At 29.4% G+C, this 19,725-nt stretch overlaps 2 protein-coding genes across 2 annotated transcripts; one reads left to right on the top strand and one right to left on the bottom strand.

Moving 5' to 3' along the window:
• Window positions 1–3,435: 3,435 nt before the first annotated feature.
• On the bottom strand, window positions 3,436–8,819 carry LOC113370128 (ATP-dependent RNA helicase bel-like). The gene is made up of 9 exons (XM_026610797.1): window positions 8,659–8,819; window positions 8,058–8,230; window positions 7,042–7,301; window positions 6,771–6,898; window positions 6,232–6,430; window positions 5,239–6,018; window positions 4,861–5,098; window positions 4,541–4,746; window positions 3,436–3,769 (listed from the first exon to the last, which is right to left on the bottom strand). The coding sequence occupies exons 1-9, from the start codon at window positions 8,701–8,703 to the stop codon at window positions 3,675–3,677; spliced, it is 2,124 nt and encodes a 707-aa protein (XP_026466582.1). The 5' UTR covers window positions 8,704–8,819; the 3' UTR covers window positions 3,436–3,674.
• A 6,734-nt stretch (window positions 8,820–15,553) lies between these two features.
• LOC113370910 (protein kinase C-binding protein 1-like) lies at window positions 15,554–19,669 on the top strand (the record flags this gene model as incomplete). The annotated part of the gene is given in 9 exon segments (XM_026611583.1): window positions 15,554–15,706; window positions 16,038–16,895; window positions 17,113–17,578; window positions 18,237–18,376; window positions 18,435–18,588; window positions 18,951–19,074; window positions 19,132–19,282; window positions 19,350–19,445; window positions 19,516–19,669. Coding segments are annotated over 9 exon segments (2,190 nt in total).
• Window positions 19,670–19,725: the final 56 nt, after the last annotated feature.

Here is a 19,725-nt window from a genome sequence, read left to right as displayed (position 1 = left end):
TTGTGGTAGTTTACAAGATGCTACTAGGGTACAGGTAAGAAATATTTGATTTTAACCGAAGTTATCCTAGGATTTTAATTTTTTTCTCGTAATGTAAATATAAACTGAAAATTGGAGACGTTTAGACTGTTGATACCAACAATATGTAGTTAACACTTGAGCCATATCGCTGGAACATTCAGTATAGTAGCTCAATATATAAATAAAATTAGTAATTCATTAAAAAAATTAATTATTGAAAAAACATTAGGCACATGAAAAGTTTCAAGAACTACTAACTACTGAGATTACTTTTCAGATTCTTTTTGGATACCGAATTTGCAAATCGAAATGGCATAGTCTTGGGCTTAGTGAAGAACCCATATGTTGCAAAAAATCAAGACCCATTCATTGCGACACAGTTGACGCAACCAGAAGGTTGAGCTATCCGCATAATCCTCATGGAGAACTCGCCAACAAGAAAAAGGTGACGAAAAAACCACCAACTATGAAAATAGAATCCGATAATGATAAACCCTCTAAAGAAGATGATGATAAGACAAATAGTAAGAAAATTGATATTAAACCTGAGGTAGCGGAGGACAATTCTACTAAAAAGGTAAACAAGAAGATAGAAAATAATGATTCGGCAAAAAAAACGGTAAATACAAAACCCAAGGAAGAAGCCAATAAAGAAGAGAATGACGAAAAACGCATAACGAAAAAATCTAATAATGAAACTGTAGTTGAGGAAGTTGAAGAAGCTGAAGAAGATACAGAACAAGCAGAAGATGAAGATAAGCCCTCTAAAAAGAACATTAAAAAGGCTTTACAAAAGCCAGGATCTACAAGAAAACGGCAAAAACCGTTACAAAAGCATGAAGACGAAAAGGTTTAATTTATTGTACTTATAACCATGACTAATGGAAACTATTTTTGTTAGTTTTAGCATAAAAAATAAAACTGGTTATTATGATTTAATATATAAACCGTTTTGATACCCTAATTAACTGTTTCCTTGAAAAAAACTTGGTCCTAATTTAAATCATAATGCTAGTAAATAAAGGCATGACAAATTAAAAAACTCATACAAAATAATTAGAATCACTATTATCTTATGTATTTTTAATTTAAATTTTATAAATAAAGAACAACGATAAACAAACTATTTCAAGTCTCATATCCCACCATTAAGATCACATACATAAATGATTTTGCCTATTTGGCATATTATGAACATAGCAACATATATTGCAATTCAGTTACTACAAAACATCATTGAATACAATACTAAAAATTGTATGTCTAGAAAAAATAACTGCAAACAAATAGCAATAACATTTGCCTAGTTTAACTCAACTTGTCACAAGACCATTTGAATAATTCACATATGGCTGTGTGAGTTTCACATACAAAGGGTCTAGCACAAAACATTGTTCAGTAATTCAATGCATTATTTACTTTTAAGGTTTTTACACATTTTCTCTAAGTTGGTCTTCATATTTGTACTATTCTAAGAACTTTATCAGATTGCGTACAATATTTTCCAAAAAGCAGCTTATATATTTTAGCGCTAATCAAAAACTTTCATAAATATTTGCTAATGAGAATATTAGTTTTGGTATAGTTATGTTATCACCTCATACATTTGTCAATTGCTTGTAAAGCTGAAGACTTGTATGATAGGATTCTAAATTAAATAATCCAAAATGATTTTTCTATGTTCATTAGCAAGTCTTCTCAAAAATAGATATGTTTTTGAACATTAGCATTTTTATCAAGTGAAAACATCAGGTGCACTATTTTATTCTGTAATAACCCCCTTCACCCCTATTCTTTTCATAACCATTAATATCATCAAGTGTTTAGTTACACATTTGCATACCAATTTTTTAAAATGATTCATGAAAATGAGAAAGTAATTTCACTTCTCCATGTTTGAATTATAATGTTTGATTTTGTTTATCAAAACACAAAGTGATAACTTTCCCTTAACATAGATTTTATTATAGAAAAATTTAATATAAATGCAGCTAGAAAGCTAACCGTTATGATGTTACGCTTAATATCAACATTCTTAAAATCGAATACATAAAACATTTTATCCTAAGTACATATTTTAAGATCGTTCAACTTATCACAGACGATTTATTTTTATCTTGTTGGCAGAAAAACTCATTTGTGCTAATGAACTTTTCTTTAATTTCCTATCAATTTATAGAATTACACATTTTTGAAAATATTTATCTATGCATTACATACATGAACAATACAATTAAAACAAAATTGAATTAACAATGAATATGAATAGCTACAAGACAGTCGAGAACTTAATATTGATTGTGTTTTGACTCTACCCTTTCATTCACGAGTATTCAATTATAAAAATATATTGAAACTAACAAACCACAAAAATTGTACAAGGATGTACATAAATATTTTGTATAAAAACTATTTCCAACATTAATCAATTAAAATATGATATTAAAATCTGAATAATGTGGTGTAAACCAATTTAACAACATAGAAAAAAACCTTTATTTCAGTATCGCTCAAAATTTTTATATATTTATCAATCGGGACAAATGCTGCCAACTTTAATGTATATAAGATTTTATATTAAAATCGTCATTTAATCTATATTTGGAATTAGTTTCTATTTTCAAATCCTCATTATAAAAATCGTTCCAACATTCAATTGTTGAAATTGTTCAAGAGGATAGATTTAAAATTATTTGAGTTAATTTTATATGCAAATGAATCATTTTGTTGTTGAAATGAATGAATTGTTGTTGAAATAAGCAGTATTGAATGAAGCATTAAAATCTGTTAATTTTCAACATTCAAAATAAATATTTTTAAATCCGTTACTGTAAATTGAGTTGTGTTTGGCTAAATCAACAACAATGCACTGCATATTTTCGTTGAGTCTATAATCATTGGGTGAACATTGGGGGTTTTTGTTAAAGGCCTTCAAAAAAAAAAATTACCTCATAAATAATTCTTAAATAGAATGAAGTTTTAACTACTCCGCTCACACTTGTGTGAAAATTATCAAAATAAGGCAATTGAGCAAAATTAATCACAGTTTGGCTCAATGTCCATTATCATGTTGCCAGCAACTTTATGCATGATTGTATGATTCAATTTGAATCTATTTGATGAGAGTATGCATTGAGACAAAACATATAATTATTAAAATCATTTTTAACTTTACCCTATGCTTGGCGTCGCTAAGATTAATCGTGATATAGAAACATGCTTTAAAAAGCAAATATACAATTACGTATATATTAATTTAATGAGTAATCTCCATACATAGTGATTACCAGGCCAAGCAAAGAGAAATCTATTGATTTATAATTAAAAACATAGTAATTAATATCTACAAACACGCAACAATGCGATGTATCGGTACTTACATAATATACTGTTCAATTAATAATAATTATACAAGTTAAATGCATTTCTCATTAGAGAAATGCTTTTAATATTATAAATATATTTTGTCATTAATTAGTGAAAATGATCGAACATGAATGACAGGCATGTACGCCTCTCTATAGACAATCAAAATAAAAGTAAAGTCAAAACGTAAGGTTTTGCAATCTGTAATGTTTGTGTGAAAACTTCAAACACGGCATTGAACAAAAGTAAAGGGACGCGCACCACCTAATTTAGAAAACGCTAATGACTCAATTATCGTTCCACCAGTCGGGACCTGCGTTCGTAGTAGAACCACCATAATTGCCGCCGTAATTACCGCCGCCACTGCCATAGTAACCACCGCCTAACAAACAATTAGCATATTTAAATTATTGAGCAAAATGCAGATGAAGTAACTTATGTTCATTAGTTTATTTTAACATCAACAACAGCCCAAACATTTCATTTCACTAATTTATAATATTTCCTAAAAACTTGTACATCCTCAAAAATACCACTAATTTTATATTTTCAATTAAATCTTTTTATTGAAGAGTTAATATAGTCATATAATAAAAATCAATCAAAAACTAAACCAAAAAAGAGTATTCAAACAAAAAATGTTTCAAGCTGATTTTTTCAAAAAAGACTTTGAAAGTGCTTTAAAAGAGCTCTTGGTACTGCTAAAACTGACGTCCTAGAGAGTAATGATATGAACAGGCATGTTTATATAAACATGTTGAAAAAATAAAATAGTCGATAATAAATCTTATAGTAAAATTACCTGCAATACTCTGATTACTAAATATATGCAACACCGAAAGAATTTGTCATATATATGCAACACGGAAAGAAATTTATGGGCTGAATGGAAATTACGCTATAGGAAGTCTGTCGCAATTTAAACACTGTGTGATATGGTAATCACGTTGGTACCGCATTACAGAAGGGTTGACTATATACAGATGATATGACGGTTTTATAAAAACCAAAATAGTATTTTGAAATATGGGGAACATGGCTAAAAAAGAAGCGTCTCTCTGGATTCAATACAAAATTATCCAATAGAATGAAATTCCTTACATAAAATTAAACTAATAATAAAAAAAAAAATGCAACGTTTATTATGCCATACCTCCTCCATATCCGCTGTTTGATCTGCCGCCGCCGCTTTGCCTGCCACTACCTCCGCTTCCGCTTCCACTGCCTTGCTGTGTGCGGTAGTCTCGTGACCCAAATCCGGAACCGCCGAACCGACCACCGCCGCCGCCGCCCCCGTTACGGCCAGAACCACCGCGTCGAACAGTATAACCACGATCAGTTGACACGCGATCCATCCAGCTGGTAATTAATTCATACTACATTGAATCAAATTCATAACAATAATATTGCATATGAATTCTATCACTCATATAGCATTTAATTAACAAATATACGTAATTTGATTCAAGTTACCTAGGCAATTCTTGTTTGGATTCAACAAGCAGTTCAATTAAGTCTTTGCATAAACTACGATTCTTATCATTAAAAAAACTTGTTGCAACACCAAGATTACCCATACGACCAGTACGGCCGATGCGATGCACATATTCTTCAACATCAGAGGGTAAATCAAAGTTTATCACATGTTTTACATGTGGAATGTCCAGACCACGAGCAGCTACAGCTGTTGCAACTAATATTGGGGTGGAGCCTGAAATTTATAAAGGATATTCAAAGTGAGTTTTATAAGTATGTTTATAACTGAAGTATATATATTTGTGTATATGTAAACTTGGAACTATTGAATTTTAATAAATTTCTATACCATTCTATATGTACGTAAATAAATACCTGAGCGGAATCTTCTCAATGCATCTTCACGTTCTCTTTGAGTCCTATCACCATGAATTGATGTAACAGGATAACCCTCTTGATCCAAAAACTCTTCTAAAGAATCTACTCCCTTTTTCGTTTCTGCAAAAACTAGTGTTAAACTTTCAGCAGAAGGTTGTGTTAGATCAGAGGCATTCAATAAATCTAATAAAAATGATCTTTTATCATGCTCTTCAACCCACAGAACTTTTTGTGTGATATTTTCGCTAGTTGATCCAACACGACCAACAGCAAGAAATATATAGTTATCAAGAAAGTCTCTGGCCAGTTCCTGAATAACTTTTGGGAATGTGGCTGAGAACATCAAAGTTTGTCTTTGACCAGTGCGTGGCATTGTATCCTGTTCTACTATTCGCCTAATTTGTTGCTCAAAACCCATGTCTAACATCCTATCAGCCTCATCAAGAACTAAATAATGACAATGATCTAAACCTATTTTGCCACGCTGAAGCATATCTACTAATCGACCAGGAGTGGCTACTAAGAGATGGCATCCGCGATCCAATTCGCGCATTTGGTCTCCCACATGAGCTCCGCCATATACAACTGCCGGTCGCATACTTGAACGATAAGCAAATTTTTTAGCTTCATCAAAAATTTGAGTGGCAAGTTCTCTAGTTGGGGCCAAAACTAAGCCCAAAGGATATTGTTTTCGGCGGCCATATGAGCGAGAATTTGGCGGTGGTCCACGTTCATATATTTGATTTAATATGGGTACTAAAAATGCAGCAGTTTTACCTAAAAACAAGATTTAATTTCATGTAATTATTAAGCAAATAAAAATGCAGAAAATGATCAGTTTATAAAGTTTTGAATACAAAATTTGTTAATGTTTGAATGAATAACAAATATCTCAAATCAAAAAGTATTTTAAGACGACATTATCTAATATGGTATAAAATAGCTGTACATAATTGATTAGCGTTAATTAAATAAAAAACAATAACTTACCAGATCCTGTCTGAGCGCATGCCATAACATCCCTTTTGCTAATGATGATTGGTATAGCATACTTCTGTACAGGGGTAGGTGTATCATAACGAGCTAATGCAATATTGTTACGTATAATCTCAGTCAACTTGACATCTTCAAAAGAGTTGATAGGCTCAGGTACTCTATCACCCGTCGCCTCCACGGGAATGTCTTCATACTATAAAAGAAATAATGATAACAGGATTATATAAAGAGACCATGAACTTATAAATATTTATAAATAGTATTAAAAATTATGTGATTATATAGGAATACAAATTCCCAAAAACACATTTAGAACTATTGATACCTTGCAAAAAAAAGAAGCTGACAATAATATATATGCAGGTAAAAATTATCCACATTAAGACTATTTTTTATTTTTGATTATTTTAAAACTTATTATGTTCTACTTTAGAAGGTATTCATGCATATGCCATGATCAAGTTTACAAATCTGTCTGAATCAATCACACAATGTATAAAATAGTTTTTGTTATATATAAATTTGTTAAGTACCTTATTAAAATTAATGCCAGTATTAGCATTGCCAAATAATTCAAGCTCAAGACGTTCATCGCGAGCCGTCGGAATCGTCCAGTCCACATCGGAGGATCTACCACCTCCAGTACCACCTCCTGCACGTCCTGTAAAATTTTTTGTGAATAAACTACAGACGATAAATAGACAGTCTAATTTTATAATTAGTAAATAGCTATTAGAAATCATCTATTTAAAGCTCATGCACTATTCAATTTAACAACCATTTATGCTGAAATAACATACAAACCTCCGGCGCTTTTTGGCTTATCGTCTTGCCAGCGGTCGTTATTACGCGAATCGCGTGCACTGCTACCTCTGTTACCCCATCCTCCGGCATCTCTCTCATTATCACGGTGATCGGGCCAGCCATCGCGCTCACCGTTCTGGTATCCGCCTCCACCACCGCCGCGGGAACTACCACCTCTGTTAAAACTACTGAAATCGGCACCGCGGTCTCTATTGCCACCACCACCGCGCGATCCAAAACTGCCCGCTGAACGGCTACCCCTGTGAGAACATAAAAAAAAAATGAATTTCTTTCCTTCGTGATTTTAAATTATTTGAAAAATCCATCATTAAAATTATAAAATTAGATTGCATGTCATTAAATGAAAGTATCTTTTGCAATAGGACTAATGTTTATCATTATGTTATAGCATATAGAATTACATAAAATTGTCAAACTATAAAAAGTGAAAATTAAATTTCTTGTTATAATGATTATGTTATGGCAGTGGTCGGAAAACTTTTTTATTCATCACCCCAAAATATTTTTGTATAAAGAAATCTTTTCTTTTTATCATTGTAGTTTGTGTTATGCCCCCATTATAATTTTGAACAGAATACAATAACTAAAATTTCTATTTAAATGTTACTGAAATTGACTTAGTGCGTGGACGACTAAATATCAAATACATTGAATATAAATCATTTAAAAATATATACTTTCTGGGGTAATGTACCCCGATTCTCCGACCACTTAAGGAATAATATATTGATGTATGTCAAATATATAATAAACAGAAGTATGACAAGGTATATTATCACAAAAGAGCAAAACGGAATAGAACTTTCTGAGAAGATTAAACTTATCAAAAATTTTCATTTCCTCTCTCTTTACTTAAAGAAAACTATCTGACAAAATAATAAATGTAATATTATAAATTGTGTTGATACAATTTATACAAATATGTTATAAATAGGAAGCAATTGAAACTTTTGACAACACAAACTTTTTATTTGTAAGTATCGATAAATAATCACCCTCTAAAATCCCTTGTGTCTCGATAATCTCTGGAATCACGAAAAGAATCTCCAGTACGGGAGTCACTTCTAGAAACTTGGTTATTTTCACTAGCAGCAGATAATTTGCCACGTAAATGGGGCGGCACGTAACGACCAGTATTTTGGCCGCCCTGCAAGTCCAGACCAGCAAACTACAATTAAAAATAATTCATCAATTTTTGATAATCTCATCCACTACATAATTTAGTTAAATAAGTTGACAATGTCATTTTCTTAATGTATTTTTTTCTACTGTCTATTATAAAATGATTCTATTGTTTAACTTAAAGTTTTACATCCTTTTATTGAGAATGTAGAAATAAAAAATTGTATAGTTTTGCACATGGCGGCCATTACATGAGTAAGACACGTCGAACAGGATACAATTATAAATAAATTTATCAATTAAAACATTCAAATTATGTGGATTATTAAAAATAAATATAACTCAATATTTTTCCTGATGCAATAAATTGGAAACATGGGAATTTGGCTGTCCAAGCACCAATTAAGGCTTGAGATTGACATATACCGTACATTCATTTTGACAACACATATAATTAAAATAATTTTAATTCACCTGCTGCTCTAGACCTGATCCATTTTGGTTGGTAACATTACTCATATTACTACAAATCAATACGTTTTTTGAACTTTTTTGGTAAAGTTCTATCAAATAAAAAATTACTCCAAAAATTTAGTAGCGTCTTTTATATGACCGCACAAAGGCGCTTAATTGTACCGCCAGTAGAGAAAGAAACTGCTTAACTGTGTAGTTCACTTTAACGCCGCAATACATCACATCAACGCGATGTGTTTGAGCGCTTAATTTAAATTAAGTAGATTTTTTAAAATCATAAAATGCTTAATAATTTTTGCACGAATTCGGATATATACTATGTATATATATATATATATATATATATATATGTATATGTATATATGTATATATATTTATATGATTTATATAGTAGTTAATTTATATATATATATATATATATATATATATATATATATATTATTAAATATCTTATTTTATCTATGTAAGTATCTATATAATTTAAAAATTTGCTTAACGCTTTCGATTTACGAAATTAAATACTTTTAAGCTCTGTATTTTCTGTGTTTTCAATTTTACCACAAATCAACAACCATTTGATTTTTTCTTTGAGCTGATTTATTCAATTCTTCTATTTACATTGTACAAAATATTGTGCAGCAACTCATTTATTTCAATTTAGTCTCATTTTGTTAATATAGTAGCCAAAATATTCTATATCCGTTCATTTCTTTACTTTCTCTATCAGTACTTTGTCAGTCATTATCTTATTTGTTTAGAATTTCAAAATTTTATGAAGGATATTTGTTTAAAATTACCACATGTGGATAAGTCAAGTAAACTTATAAAACAAATAAAAAAATTACAATATCATATTCACTAGGTAGTATTAGTGCTTTAAGGCAAGTTATATAAACTTCTAGTTATATATTTGAATAGACTTTCAATATGAATTAAGATTTATCTATTTGGCTAAATAATCAAAAGTTAAATGAAATAAAAGTATACTTATTTCACTAAAAACTAATCAATGCAATTTCTAATTGAAACAAAAATAATATATATATATATATATATATATATAAATATATATATATATATATATCATCATCAAACTATCAAGGTATATATATATATATATATATATATATGAAATAAAAAAGTTTTGCAAAGACTGGAAGAACGAGAAGGAATCTGAATCGAAGCAGGGCCTTCTGCATGACACCACCGAAGAAAATAAATAAAAATGAAGGAAAGACGGCACAAAACATTGTAGGTGTTAAACGACTTATGGCAGAAAAGTAAATGCATAGAATTGAAAGTCGAGCCACAGGAAACGGAACTATGGAAGCAGAACCTTTTTGAAGGAGAACGTGATGCATAACCAAGGTATGGAGAAGGGGTAAATTGTGTTGCTTCATGCGGATCTGCATTCAGACAGAGTGCCAATCATAGATAAACAAGTATAATAATAATAATGAATAAACATCAATAAATTGGTATATTGAATGACAGTAATTAAGTTATTAACCAACAAATATATGCATATAAAAGAAAAGAGCATATATTTATATAGATTGTGTGTGTATTTATCATGGCTGTGGAGTAACATACTTCTTGGTAGGCTTGGTACATGCTTTAATACATGTCCGCTTATCACCATTTTGTTGCGCGATTTACGCCCCATCTGTGAAGAAAGAGTAATTTTAATTTTGTCTATAGTGTATAATGGTGAAATGACAAAAGCTAAAGCTAAAACATTTGAGTAAAATATATGCTTTTTGAACCGATTGTGTATTTATTTGTGCATCACTATAGTAAGTACTCAAAATTTCTTAAATGACATTATGAAATTATAAGTAATAATGTTGATGCATTTTACATAAATTTAAAGGGACCTCTTCAACAATTTAATTTTGCAGATGTTTTAGCATGTTGTGGTATATAACAGTTATTAATACAAGCAAGTTTATATTTACGTGAAAATGTATATATAAATTCTATTGGATTATATTATTAAATATGTATGCTGTATTATGATTTATGTTATAAAATATTAAGTATAAAATGGATTCTGAACATGAAACTGATAAATCGTTAGATGTATCGTCTTCATCACAACTATCAGATAACAATGAAAATTCTACTTCACATATATACATTGCAATTGATGAAGAAGAAAATAAAAATGTGAATTATAGTTTTGATGAAAATATTAATAACGATAGCAAATCCTCAGGTTCCGAGAAAATCAGTAGCACAGAGGAGACAGGTAAAAAGTTTTTATTTGTTATTGGTTATCTAAAACATAAAATATTATGATATATGTAATATTCTCAATTAAATGGTAGTACACTCGTACACACACATATGTATATATTACATGTATTATATATATATATATATATATATATATATATATATATAAATAAAAATACATTCTTTGTCTTGATAAGTTTTTTTTTTTGAATTGTAGGTACTCTTTTTCAATCTCCAAAAGGCGATGGCAGTCTATCTAAACCCAAAATCAGTCGTGAGTTGAAGGGACTGCATAAAGCTGCTGCAGAATCTAAAATTATTACTGAGTTCACAAATGTGAAAGAGAAAAAAAGAGTCAGAAAATCTTTGAACTCTCCTAGCCTAAATAAAGGATTGGACAGTGGTAGGAAATCTACAGAAATATTGAGTAATGAAGATGAAAATGACAAAAACCATGAAGGAGATAAAACACCAAAAAGTAATAAAGTAAGATCTTTAAAAACACCTACTGATGCTAAAAGATCTGTGAATCTTGAAAAGTTATTTAATTCTAAGGTATTTTAAATAGTATTTGTATTTTTTTTAATATCACACATTTTCTGTAGAATGACTGTTAAATTTGTTTGAATTTGGTTTTTATCTAATTCTGTGCGATACATCTATATAAATCAAGATTATGCAAAATAGTAGTTATAAATATTATTATATAATATTAAAACAAATATTATATTATAAATATTTTTTAGGATAATATTGCTGATATGTTTTGTTGGCAATGTCACAAAACTGATGTGAGTGTTTCTTGTAAAACATGCCCAAGATCATTCCATCAACGTTGTGTTCGAGGTAATATAACTGATCTACATGATTGGTGTTGTCCTGAATGTGTATCAATAGTGCAAGCAGAAACGACTGACACCAGGTTTGCCACATTTATTTTAAAATACTATTTTTTCAAATTAATTTTTAAATATTTTAACAATGTAAAAATAATACATTAGTGTAATTTATTATTTGGTGATTAACTGTTTATTGCATATTCATGTAATTTTTGTAATTATGAGTGCATTTATTCATAACTTGCATCATTCAATATTAAATTTATTTATATATATATCAAGGATACCCTGCATTACATCCTTAATTTGTTCCGTGAAAAAGTTCATTGTGCGAAACATGTTTTTCTAAGGTCTACTCTTTGAAGTAACTTGAGTAACATGTTTTTTTTACTACAAATGACAACGATTTAATACATTGTGCGGAATGTTTGAGACCTAAAACGAAACAATTTTACCTCGGGATCTGCAGCGATTACATAGCCTCTGATCTGTGCAAAAATACTTAAAAAAAATTTTCCACAGTTTTGCAAAACAAAACTCTCATTATTTTTCTTATTAAAAAATTCATGATTATCAACTGGTTAGTTGTATCAATGTTAGTGCAAATTTCTGTGATGTGTACACAATTTTAGATATAAAGTACCATGTTCAATATCCACTGATGATGACATTAAATTGAATGTCGAAACGTTTGGAATTAAAGATTATTTTATAAATCTTTGGCTTTTTCTTTGTTTGAAGAACTCACTCATATATTTCAACATCAAAATTTACTACTAAATCATATATATAAATATATATATATATATATATATATATATATATATACATTTATGTATGTATATATGTATTTATGAATCTTTAAATATGGATTATCGGCTTTTAAAGAAATACTATCACTGCCAAATCCAATTCATAAACAATTTTAAATGAAAAGGATTTTTTTTTCAGATCAAATGCAATGAAACAAGTTTCTCTTAGTCACCTATGTGAACTATTGAAATTTGCTTTGAAAAGAATGACTGATTATCTTGGGGTAAGTGATAATAACATTTAATTTTACATTCCTTTATTTAAAGTACTTCATATCACATATACATATATATACGAGGTCTGTTCAAAAAGTACCCAGAATTACTAATAATTAAATTTCGCGGGTCTGGAGTGTCTGATTGTCAAAATTTTTTTTTTATTGTGTTGGTATACATGCCCCTAAAGTATGATGAAATTTTCAGCTATATTCACTGTTTACTTTGTCTGTGGTAGTCGCTAAGGTTCGACGTGTTTTTCTGAGCTCGGCGATTTTTACAATGGAAGAATTGAAAAGTCAAAGAATTTGTATTAAATTTTGCGTAAAAAATGAAATAAAGTGTTGCAAAGTGCAAAAATTCACCAGATATGGCTCCGTGTGACTTTTTCCTATTCCCAAAGTTGAAGAGACCCATGAAAGGACGGCGGTTTTCCTCGATTGAAGAAAATCGCTGAGAGTGCTCAAGGACATATCAAAAAGTGAATATCAAGGGTGCTTCGAAAATTGGAAAAAACGCTGGCATAAGTGTATTATATCTGGGGGGGACTACTTTGAAGGGGACCACATTAATGTAGACGAATAAATAAATATTTTTTTGAAAAAACGAAAATTCCGGGTACTTTTTGAACAGACCTCGTATATATATATATATATATATATATATATATACACATGTGTGTGTGTGTGTGTGTGTTAACAGTCTCCAATGAATATTATGTACTGCTGTCCCAAAAACAATAAGTTTGGTGAAGACCAATTCATACCCAGCCGGCTCTGTTTGGTATTTATGTAAATTTATGTTTATTTCTGTGGTGGAGAAGAGAATAATTTTTTTTAAAATGTTTAATAATTATTAAAGCTAAATTATAAAATTTGCCTTATACATTGAAAAAATGATCTTTTACATTATATAAATAACAAGTACTTTTAACATTTTGTATAATATATTCCCATATTCAATAGGATTTTTTTACAGGCAGAACCCTTCTTACATCCAGTAGACAAAAATGAATTCCCAGATTATGCAAAATATGTAGTTCATCCTATGGATTTGAGCAAACTTGAGCAAAATATTAAAAAAAATTTATATGGATCCACAGAAGCTTCATTGCTGATACAAAATGGATACTTCACAACTCCATTATATACAATTCAAGTAAGCATATAGAAATACTTTGAATTTGTATAGCCATTTTTTTTAACCCCATGTTATACAAATGTAATCGACAAAACTATCATCATATTTATATAATTAACTTCCCGTAGGGCAAGTTAAAGTAATCACAAAAAAATAGAAAATGAAATTTTTATATATCTTTACGTTTCAAAGGTTTCTGAACATTTTTGGCATACCTTAGAAAAAATTGTTGTATGTGTGTGTGTGTAGATACAAACTTTTGTCGACGATTTCGGGAACACCGTTTCACCGATTTGAATGATTCAAAAAACATTCGATTCCTATTGATAAGGAGACGTGTTGATTAGTTTTTGGCGAAGGCAGGTCTAGCCGTTCCGAAGATACGGGGCAAAAGTGCCAAAAACGGTAACTCAGTTTTTAAAGAACGGAGCGTCCGATTTTAATAATTCAAAAAACGTTTTAGTTGTATTGACAAGATGAAGAATTGATCAAATTTTCATAAAGGCAGGTCCAGCGGTTTCGGAGATCTAATACAAAAAGTAAAAAAAAATGCCATTTGGCGGTCAAAAATGATCATTAGACATATGCATATCAAATTATCAGATATTTTATAGAGATTTTAACAATTAATATAAATTTTGTTTGCATTCCTATGGGTTCTGTACCAATGTTTATTCGTTAGACTGCGACGCGGCGCTTAGGCTTGACATTTTGTCTCTATGCAGTTAAAGCAGTACGATTGCTTTGAAAAAATGTTCAGAATTTACAAAATATGTCAAAATAAAGAAAACATTTTTTTAAAAAAAAAAGTAATTTTTTGTCAAATTCCTAGTTTCTCAAAAATATAATTTTTTTGAAGTCAATTGTTTTCAAAAATGTTAATCGTTTTTAAAAGAATAATAATATTTGAAGTTCCAGCAATTTACCTTAAGGCTAGATGCCATGCGCCCCACTAGTTATAATTTGTCATTTAAAATACATGAAGATTATTTAGTAAATAATTAAAGTAATTAGTATTTTTAAAAATGTTCTTGGTTTCCATAAGGTATCTTATTGAATATCTCGACACCTAAGTTCTTGGAGATGATTTAAGTTTGATTTTTGGATATATCACAGCATGTTCATTTTAAGTATTGCGGTTATGGATATCACTACTCAATATATGATTAATATATCAGCATGTGTTGCAATTGCTATATATAAATATTGATGTTTGAAATACAAGCCAGCTGTTCTAAAAAATCTACAATGTTTTCAGTTCATACAAAATTAACCAGTGTGGCAAAAGGCATTATCAAAATTTGTAAGCAGGAAATGAATGAAATAGAAACATGCCCAGAATGTTATCTTAAGGCAAATACACACAATGATACAAATTGGTTCCTTGAGGTGTGTTCACATCCACATATGCTGGTTTGGGCAAATTGAAAGGTAATTTTGCTTTTATATTTACCGAATTATTCCTCTTTGTAAGCAAAATTATATTATGTATATAAAAATAGTTTTCAATTTGATTTTAGTTTCTGAACTTAAATGATTTAGACCAATACATTTATAAAATATACTCATATTTAGTAATTAGTTATCACTATTAAATAGTTTTCAATAATAATTATTACTACAGGTTATCCGTACTGGCCAGCAAAAGCAATGACTGTATCAAATGGCAATTTAGTAGATGTTAGATTTTTTGGAGCACATGATAAAGCATGGATACCTATGAAGGATTGCTTGCTTTATAGTGAGAAAGATCCAAATTTCAGTGATAAAGGAAAACGCTCTGATTTCATCGAATCACTTAGGGTTAGTATATTTTGGTTTTTATACTTCAATATTTAATTATATCACCTTCAATCAACCGAAGGGGGGGTAAAATCTTTGATATCAAAGTCACATTTTTATTTAATGATTAATCTTATTAAAGCATTAAATTTAATATGAAAAAGTATAAAGAAATATATTGCTTTGTGGTGAGATATCTTAATGTATGTTTATAGTAATAATGCATATACTTGTATATAGTATATTGAATATCGAAGAAATGAATCAGATTTTGAAGATATATGTCAAATTTATATGATTGAAATATTAAACATAATGTTTATTTGATATTCTCATTATTATGTATTTATAGGAGTTAGCTATATATGTGAAAAATCTTGAGCAAAAATTTGGAAAATTTTGTCATGCACCATTCAAAACTCCATATCCTAATGATCAAGCAGCTATTTATAGTATAATGTTACCTTCATATAAATTCAAATCAGATATTGCAAATAAAAAAATAATAACAAAACAAAAAGTTTGTGACATAACGGATAAACTACTAGAGGACACAAAAGGTAACATGAAAATAAATAATTCGTTAGATGAGGATAGTTATATTGAAGGATATGATACTGAAGATGAGGAAGCACTAAAAGATGTATCAAATGAATCTGTTGATAATGTAAATGATATGAAAATTAAACAAACACCTTTGCGTGCACGTGTTAGAATGAGAGGTGGTAAAATTAATTCAACAGGAAAAATAAAGGTAATAAAAATTATGAAAGAACATATGGAAGATCAAGTGATAGAATCTCCAGAATCTATGAAAACTGAATTTTCATCCCAAAAAAATGACGATAATGACACAAAAGCTACTGATACTATGATGCATAATGATAGTAAAACTAATAAAAGAAAACTAAGTACAAACAGTCTAGAAGTGCAGGAGAAAAAAATTAAGCCAGACGATATTCAAGAAACTGTATCAGCAACACCCACTAAAAATGTCAGCAAAATTTCCAAAGAAAAGACTCCCGAAATTAGTCAGAGTGTTTCAGTACTTGATAATAAAAGTGATAAAGATGAAGATGTTAACTGCCTTGTATCAGAGCATGAATTGAATCCCAATAAAGTTGCAGAAAGTAATGCAGTTAATACCCTCACCATTGTAAACCAGCTACCTCAAATTAGTATAATGGGGTGTCGAAATCAAATTCAGTTAGTAATAAATTGAGCCCTGACACAAATAAAAATACTGATGACATAAAAACCAATTCTATTGCAAGAGTAGTATTAAAGAAAAGAAATATGATACAAGAAAATAGCAGTTTTGTAAAAAGGGTTAGCATCTCAAAAATGAATTCTAATACTGAAACTAATAACAAATCATCAGTGGAAGAACATGCTTTGCATAGAAAAGTAATATTGAAATTAAAAAGGCATCCCCTTGCAATGCTATTGTTATACCTGACAGCACAATATCCTCATTAGATGTTGAAATTAAAACTGAACCAATTGATGGTTATGATATCGATAAATCATATAATGCATCAGAATCCACTACTGAGGCATATATTGATAATTCTACAAAAAAGCAATCTGCTAGAAAATCTTTTCCCAATAAACCCAAGATGAATATATCGCCTGCAACCAAAAATAATTCAAAGGAGTCGGGAAGTATTAATCCTGCGAGTATGGTTTATATACCACAAAATTCTACAGCACCTAAAGTGGAAGCAAAGTATCAAGTATCAGCAGCATCCTCAAATCAACAGCAAACATCAGCATTTGTGTTACCTAAAAGACAAGAAGCTTCTATTAAGATTTGTAATACTCCAAGAAATAATTCTTCCACAATTGATAATAGTACAGCTTTCAAAAGTGCTGATCTCATAGAAGAGCATAGTAAGTTGTTGCATTGCTTCATTTAATTATATAGGCCCACCAAATACATAAAGTTGTCTGTATTAGGTTTGCAATATTGCAATATGTTTTCCAATGTATTTTTTAATACTGAATACGAATCTGAAGTCAAAATTGGGAGCCAAACTGCAAAAAAACGAAAAAAAATAAAGATAAAAAAAGGCAAAGTTTCCGATTTAGTAATTCTCCTACATGATGATATCTTATAATTTCTATTATTTTCTGGATCTTTTTACCTTACTTAACCTTGCAACAGATTTCTGGAACCCTTTTACCAACTTTATTGAGTTTCTTTTTGTAGAATCCAGTAGCTATCAACAAACATATTTTCAAATAACTGCAAATATGTTTACAGATTACGCAGAGGCAATAGGGAATAAATATATATGTATGAGTTGCTGTAGGATTCTACAAACGGAAACTGAATTCAGTTTGACCCCTAATTTTGACTTGAAATTCATGTTTAGCATCAAAAAGTACATTGAAAAACAAATGTCAGACACTCAATATGGACAACTTTTATTTTGTATTTGATTGTAGCAAGTTACAATTACTACTTCACTTTTTACATGCCAATAAAATATGTTTTAAATTAATTCAAAACATGTATTTTTTTAATATATGATAACTTTATTTACAGATTACAGACACACAAATGTACCTGTTGAAGAAAAGCAAGAAAATAGAACTACTTTCGGTCCATTATCAACATCTATAAACACAAGTTTTCCATCAGAATGTGGTCCAGTTTCACAAATTATAAATGAGAATGCACTTAAGGTAAATTCCTAATAATCTTTAAATGAGTTGTAACTATTTTTAATTAGTTACTTTGCAGTTATCAAGATATTTTCAAAATTTGCTACATCAAACATTGGTTGATTTTGGCAATGCTGGTTCTACAGACGCCCAAGTTAAAAAATTACAAGCTGATATTGAAAGTTTGAAGTGGATTCATAAGCAAGAGCTCAGTGAAATAAAACACAATACTGGTAAATAATTTTCTATGAGAACGACACCAAAAATAACAATTTTACATATTTTATTTATTTATATATTTTAAATGCACAATTTTTTCTCTTAGTGCATCTGTTTTGCTTTTTATTATTGTTAATTGTAGCTGAGTTTTAATATAAGGAAATGTGAGCTTAAGTAGTTTAATGTTGGTCTGTAATTTGTTTGCAATTACAAAAAAATAATAAGCCACGCATTATCCTCATGCCGAAATATATTTATTTTTCCGTCTGACAAATGTTGTAAAAACATTTATATTTGCTTATTTTGCTTTTTAATTCAAAGTGTAAATAAATAAATAGAGTGCAATTTATTAATAATTGAATATTTCATTTTACAGAGCTTATATTATTAGAAATAAGAAATAGTTTTGAAATAGATAATGCTCATAATATAACAAAGTATAAAAAGAAGGCAGAAGCTGAGCGAATTCGGTGTGTTCAAGAAGCTAAAAGCAAGCAATGGTAAGCATTATTATAAGAAAATTAGAATAGATTTTTCAATTAATTTAAAAACTGCAGGTGTGTTTATTGTGGGAAAGAAGCTCAGTTTTATTGTTGCTGGAATACTTCATACTGTGATCATGAATGCCAACGAAAGCATTGGAATACCCACATGACCCTTTGTGGCCAACACAGAGACACTAATCAAGATGATTCTTCAACCTTAAATGTTCGTTTCAATCACAATAGATTTACTAATAGAAAAAATATTGTAGCAAAATATTAACAATTTTCAGATAAATGATTCAAGATCAAAAATAAAGACTAAGACCATAAATCAAAATATTATACAATCTTTCAAAAGAACTCCGAAATTGAAACATAATTTGGATGTAATTTGAACTAACTTGACTAGATATAATAAATTTCTATATCAGATTTTACATGGAATTTATATTTTAGAAACCTACAATATCCAATAAATTCTATTTAGAAAGTCCAATCATTTGAACATTTCAAAGTGTTCGTTCATAGATTCTAGAAAAATCACATTATAGATTCCCACATAAAAGCAAAAATATTAATGATTTTGATGACAATTTAATATGATGAATATGTAAGTATATAGTTTTTTAATAAATATCATATTTAATTTAGGTATGATTATCTCTC

The sequence above is a fragment of the Ctenocephalides felis genome, unplaced genomic scaffold (assembly GCF_003426905.1).
Source record: "Ctenocephalides felis isolate EL2017-DRISC unplaced genomic scaffold, ASM342690v1 CF-g0.4_SCAFFOLD_01492, whole genome shotgun sequence".
Lineage (NCBI taxonomy): Eukaryota > Metazoa > Arthropoda > Insecta > Siphonaptera > Pulicidae > Ctenocephalides > Ctenocephalides felis.
Note: the sequence above shows the minus strand (reverse complement) of the source record. Positions and strands in the feature narration are given on the sequence as shown.

Coding starts and splice junctions, on each gene's coding strand:
- LOC113370128 (XM_026610797.1), bottom strand. CDS start 8,703: ATGAGTAATGTTACCAACCAAAATGGATCAGGTCTAGAGCAGCAG. Junction 7,302..8,057: donor GACACAAGGGATTTTAGAGG/GTGATTATTTAT, acceptor ATGTTCTCACAG/GGGTAGCCGTTCAGCGGGCA. Junction 6,899..7,041: donor TAAGCCAAAAAGCGCCGGAG/GTTTGTATGTTA, acceptor AAAATTTTACAG/GACGTGCAGGAGGTGGTACT.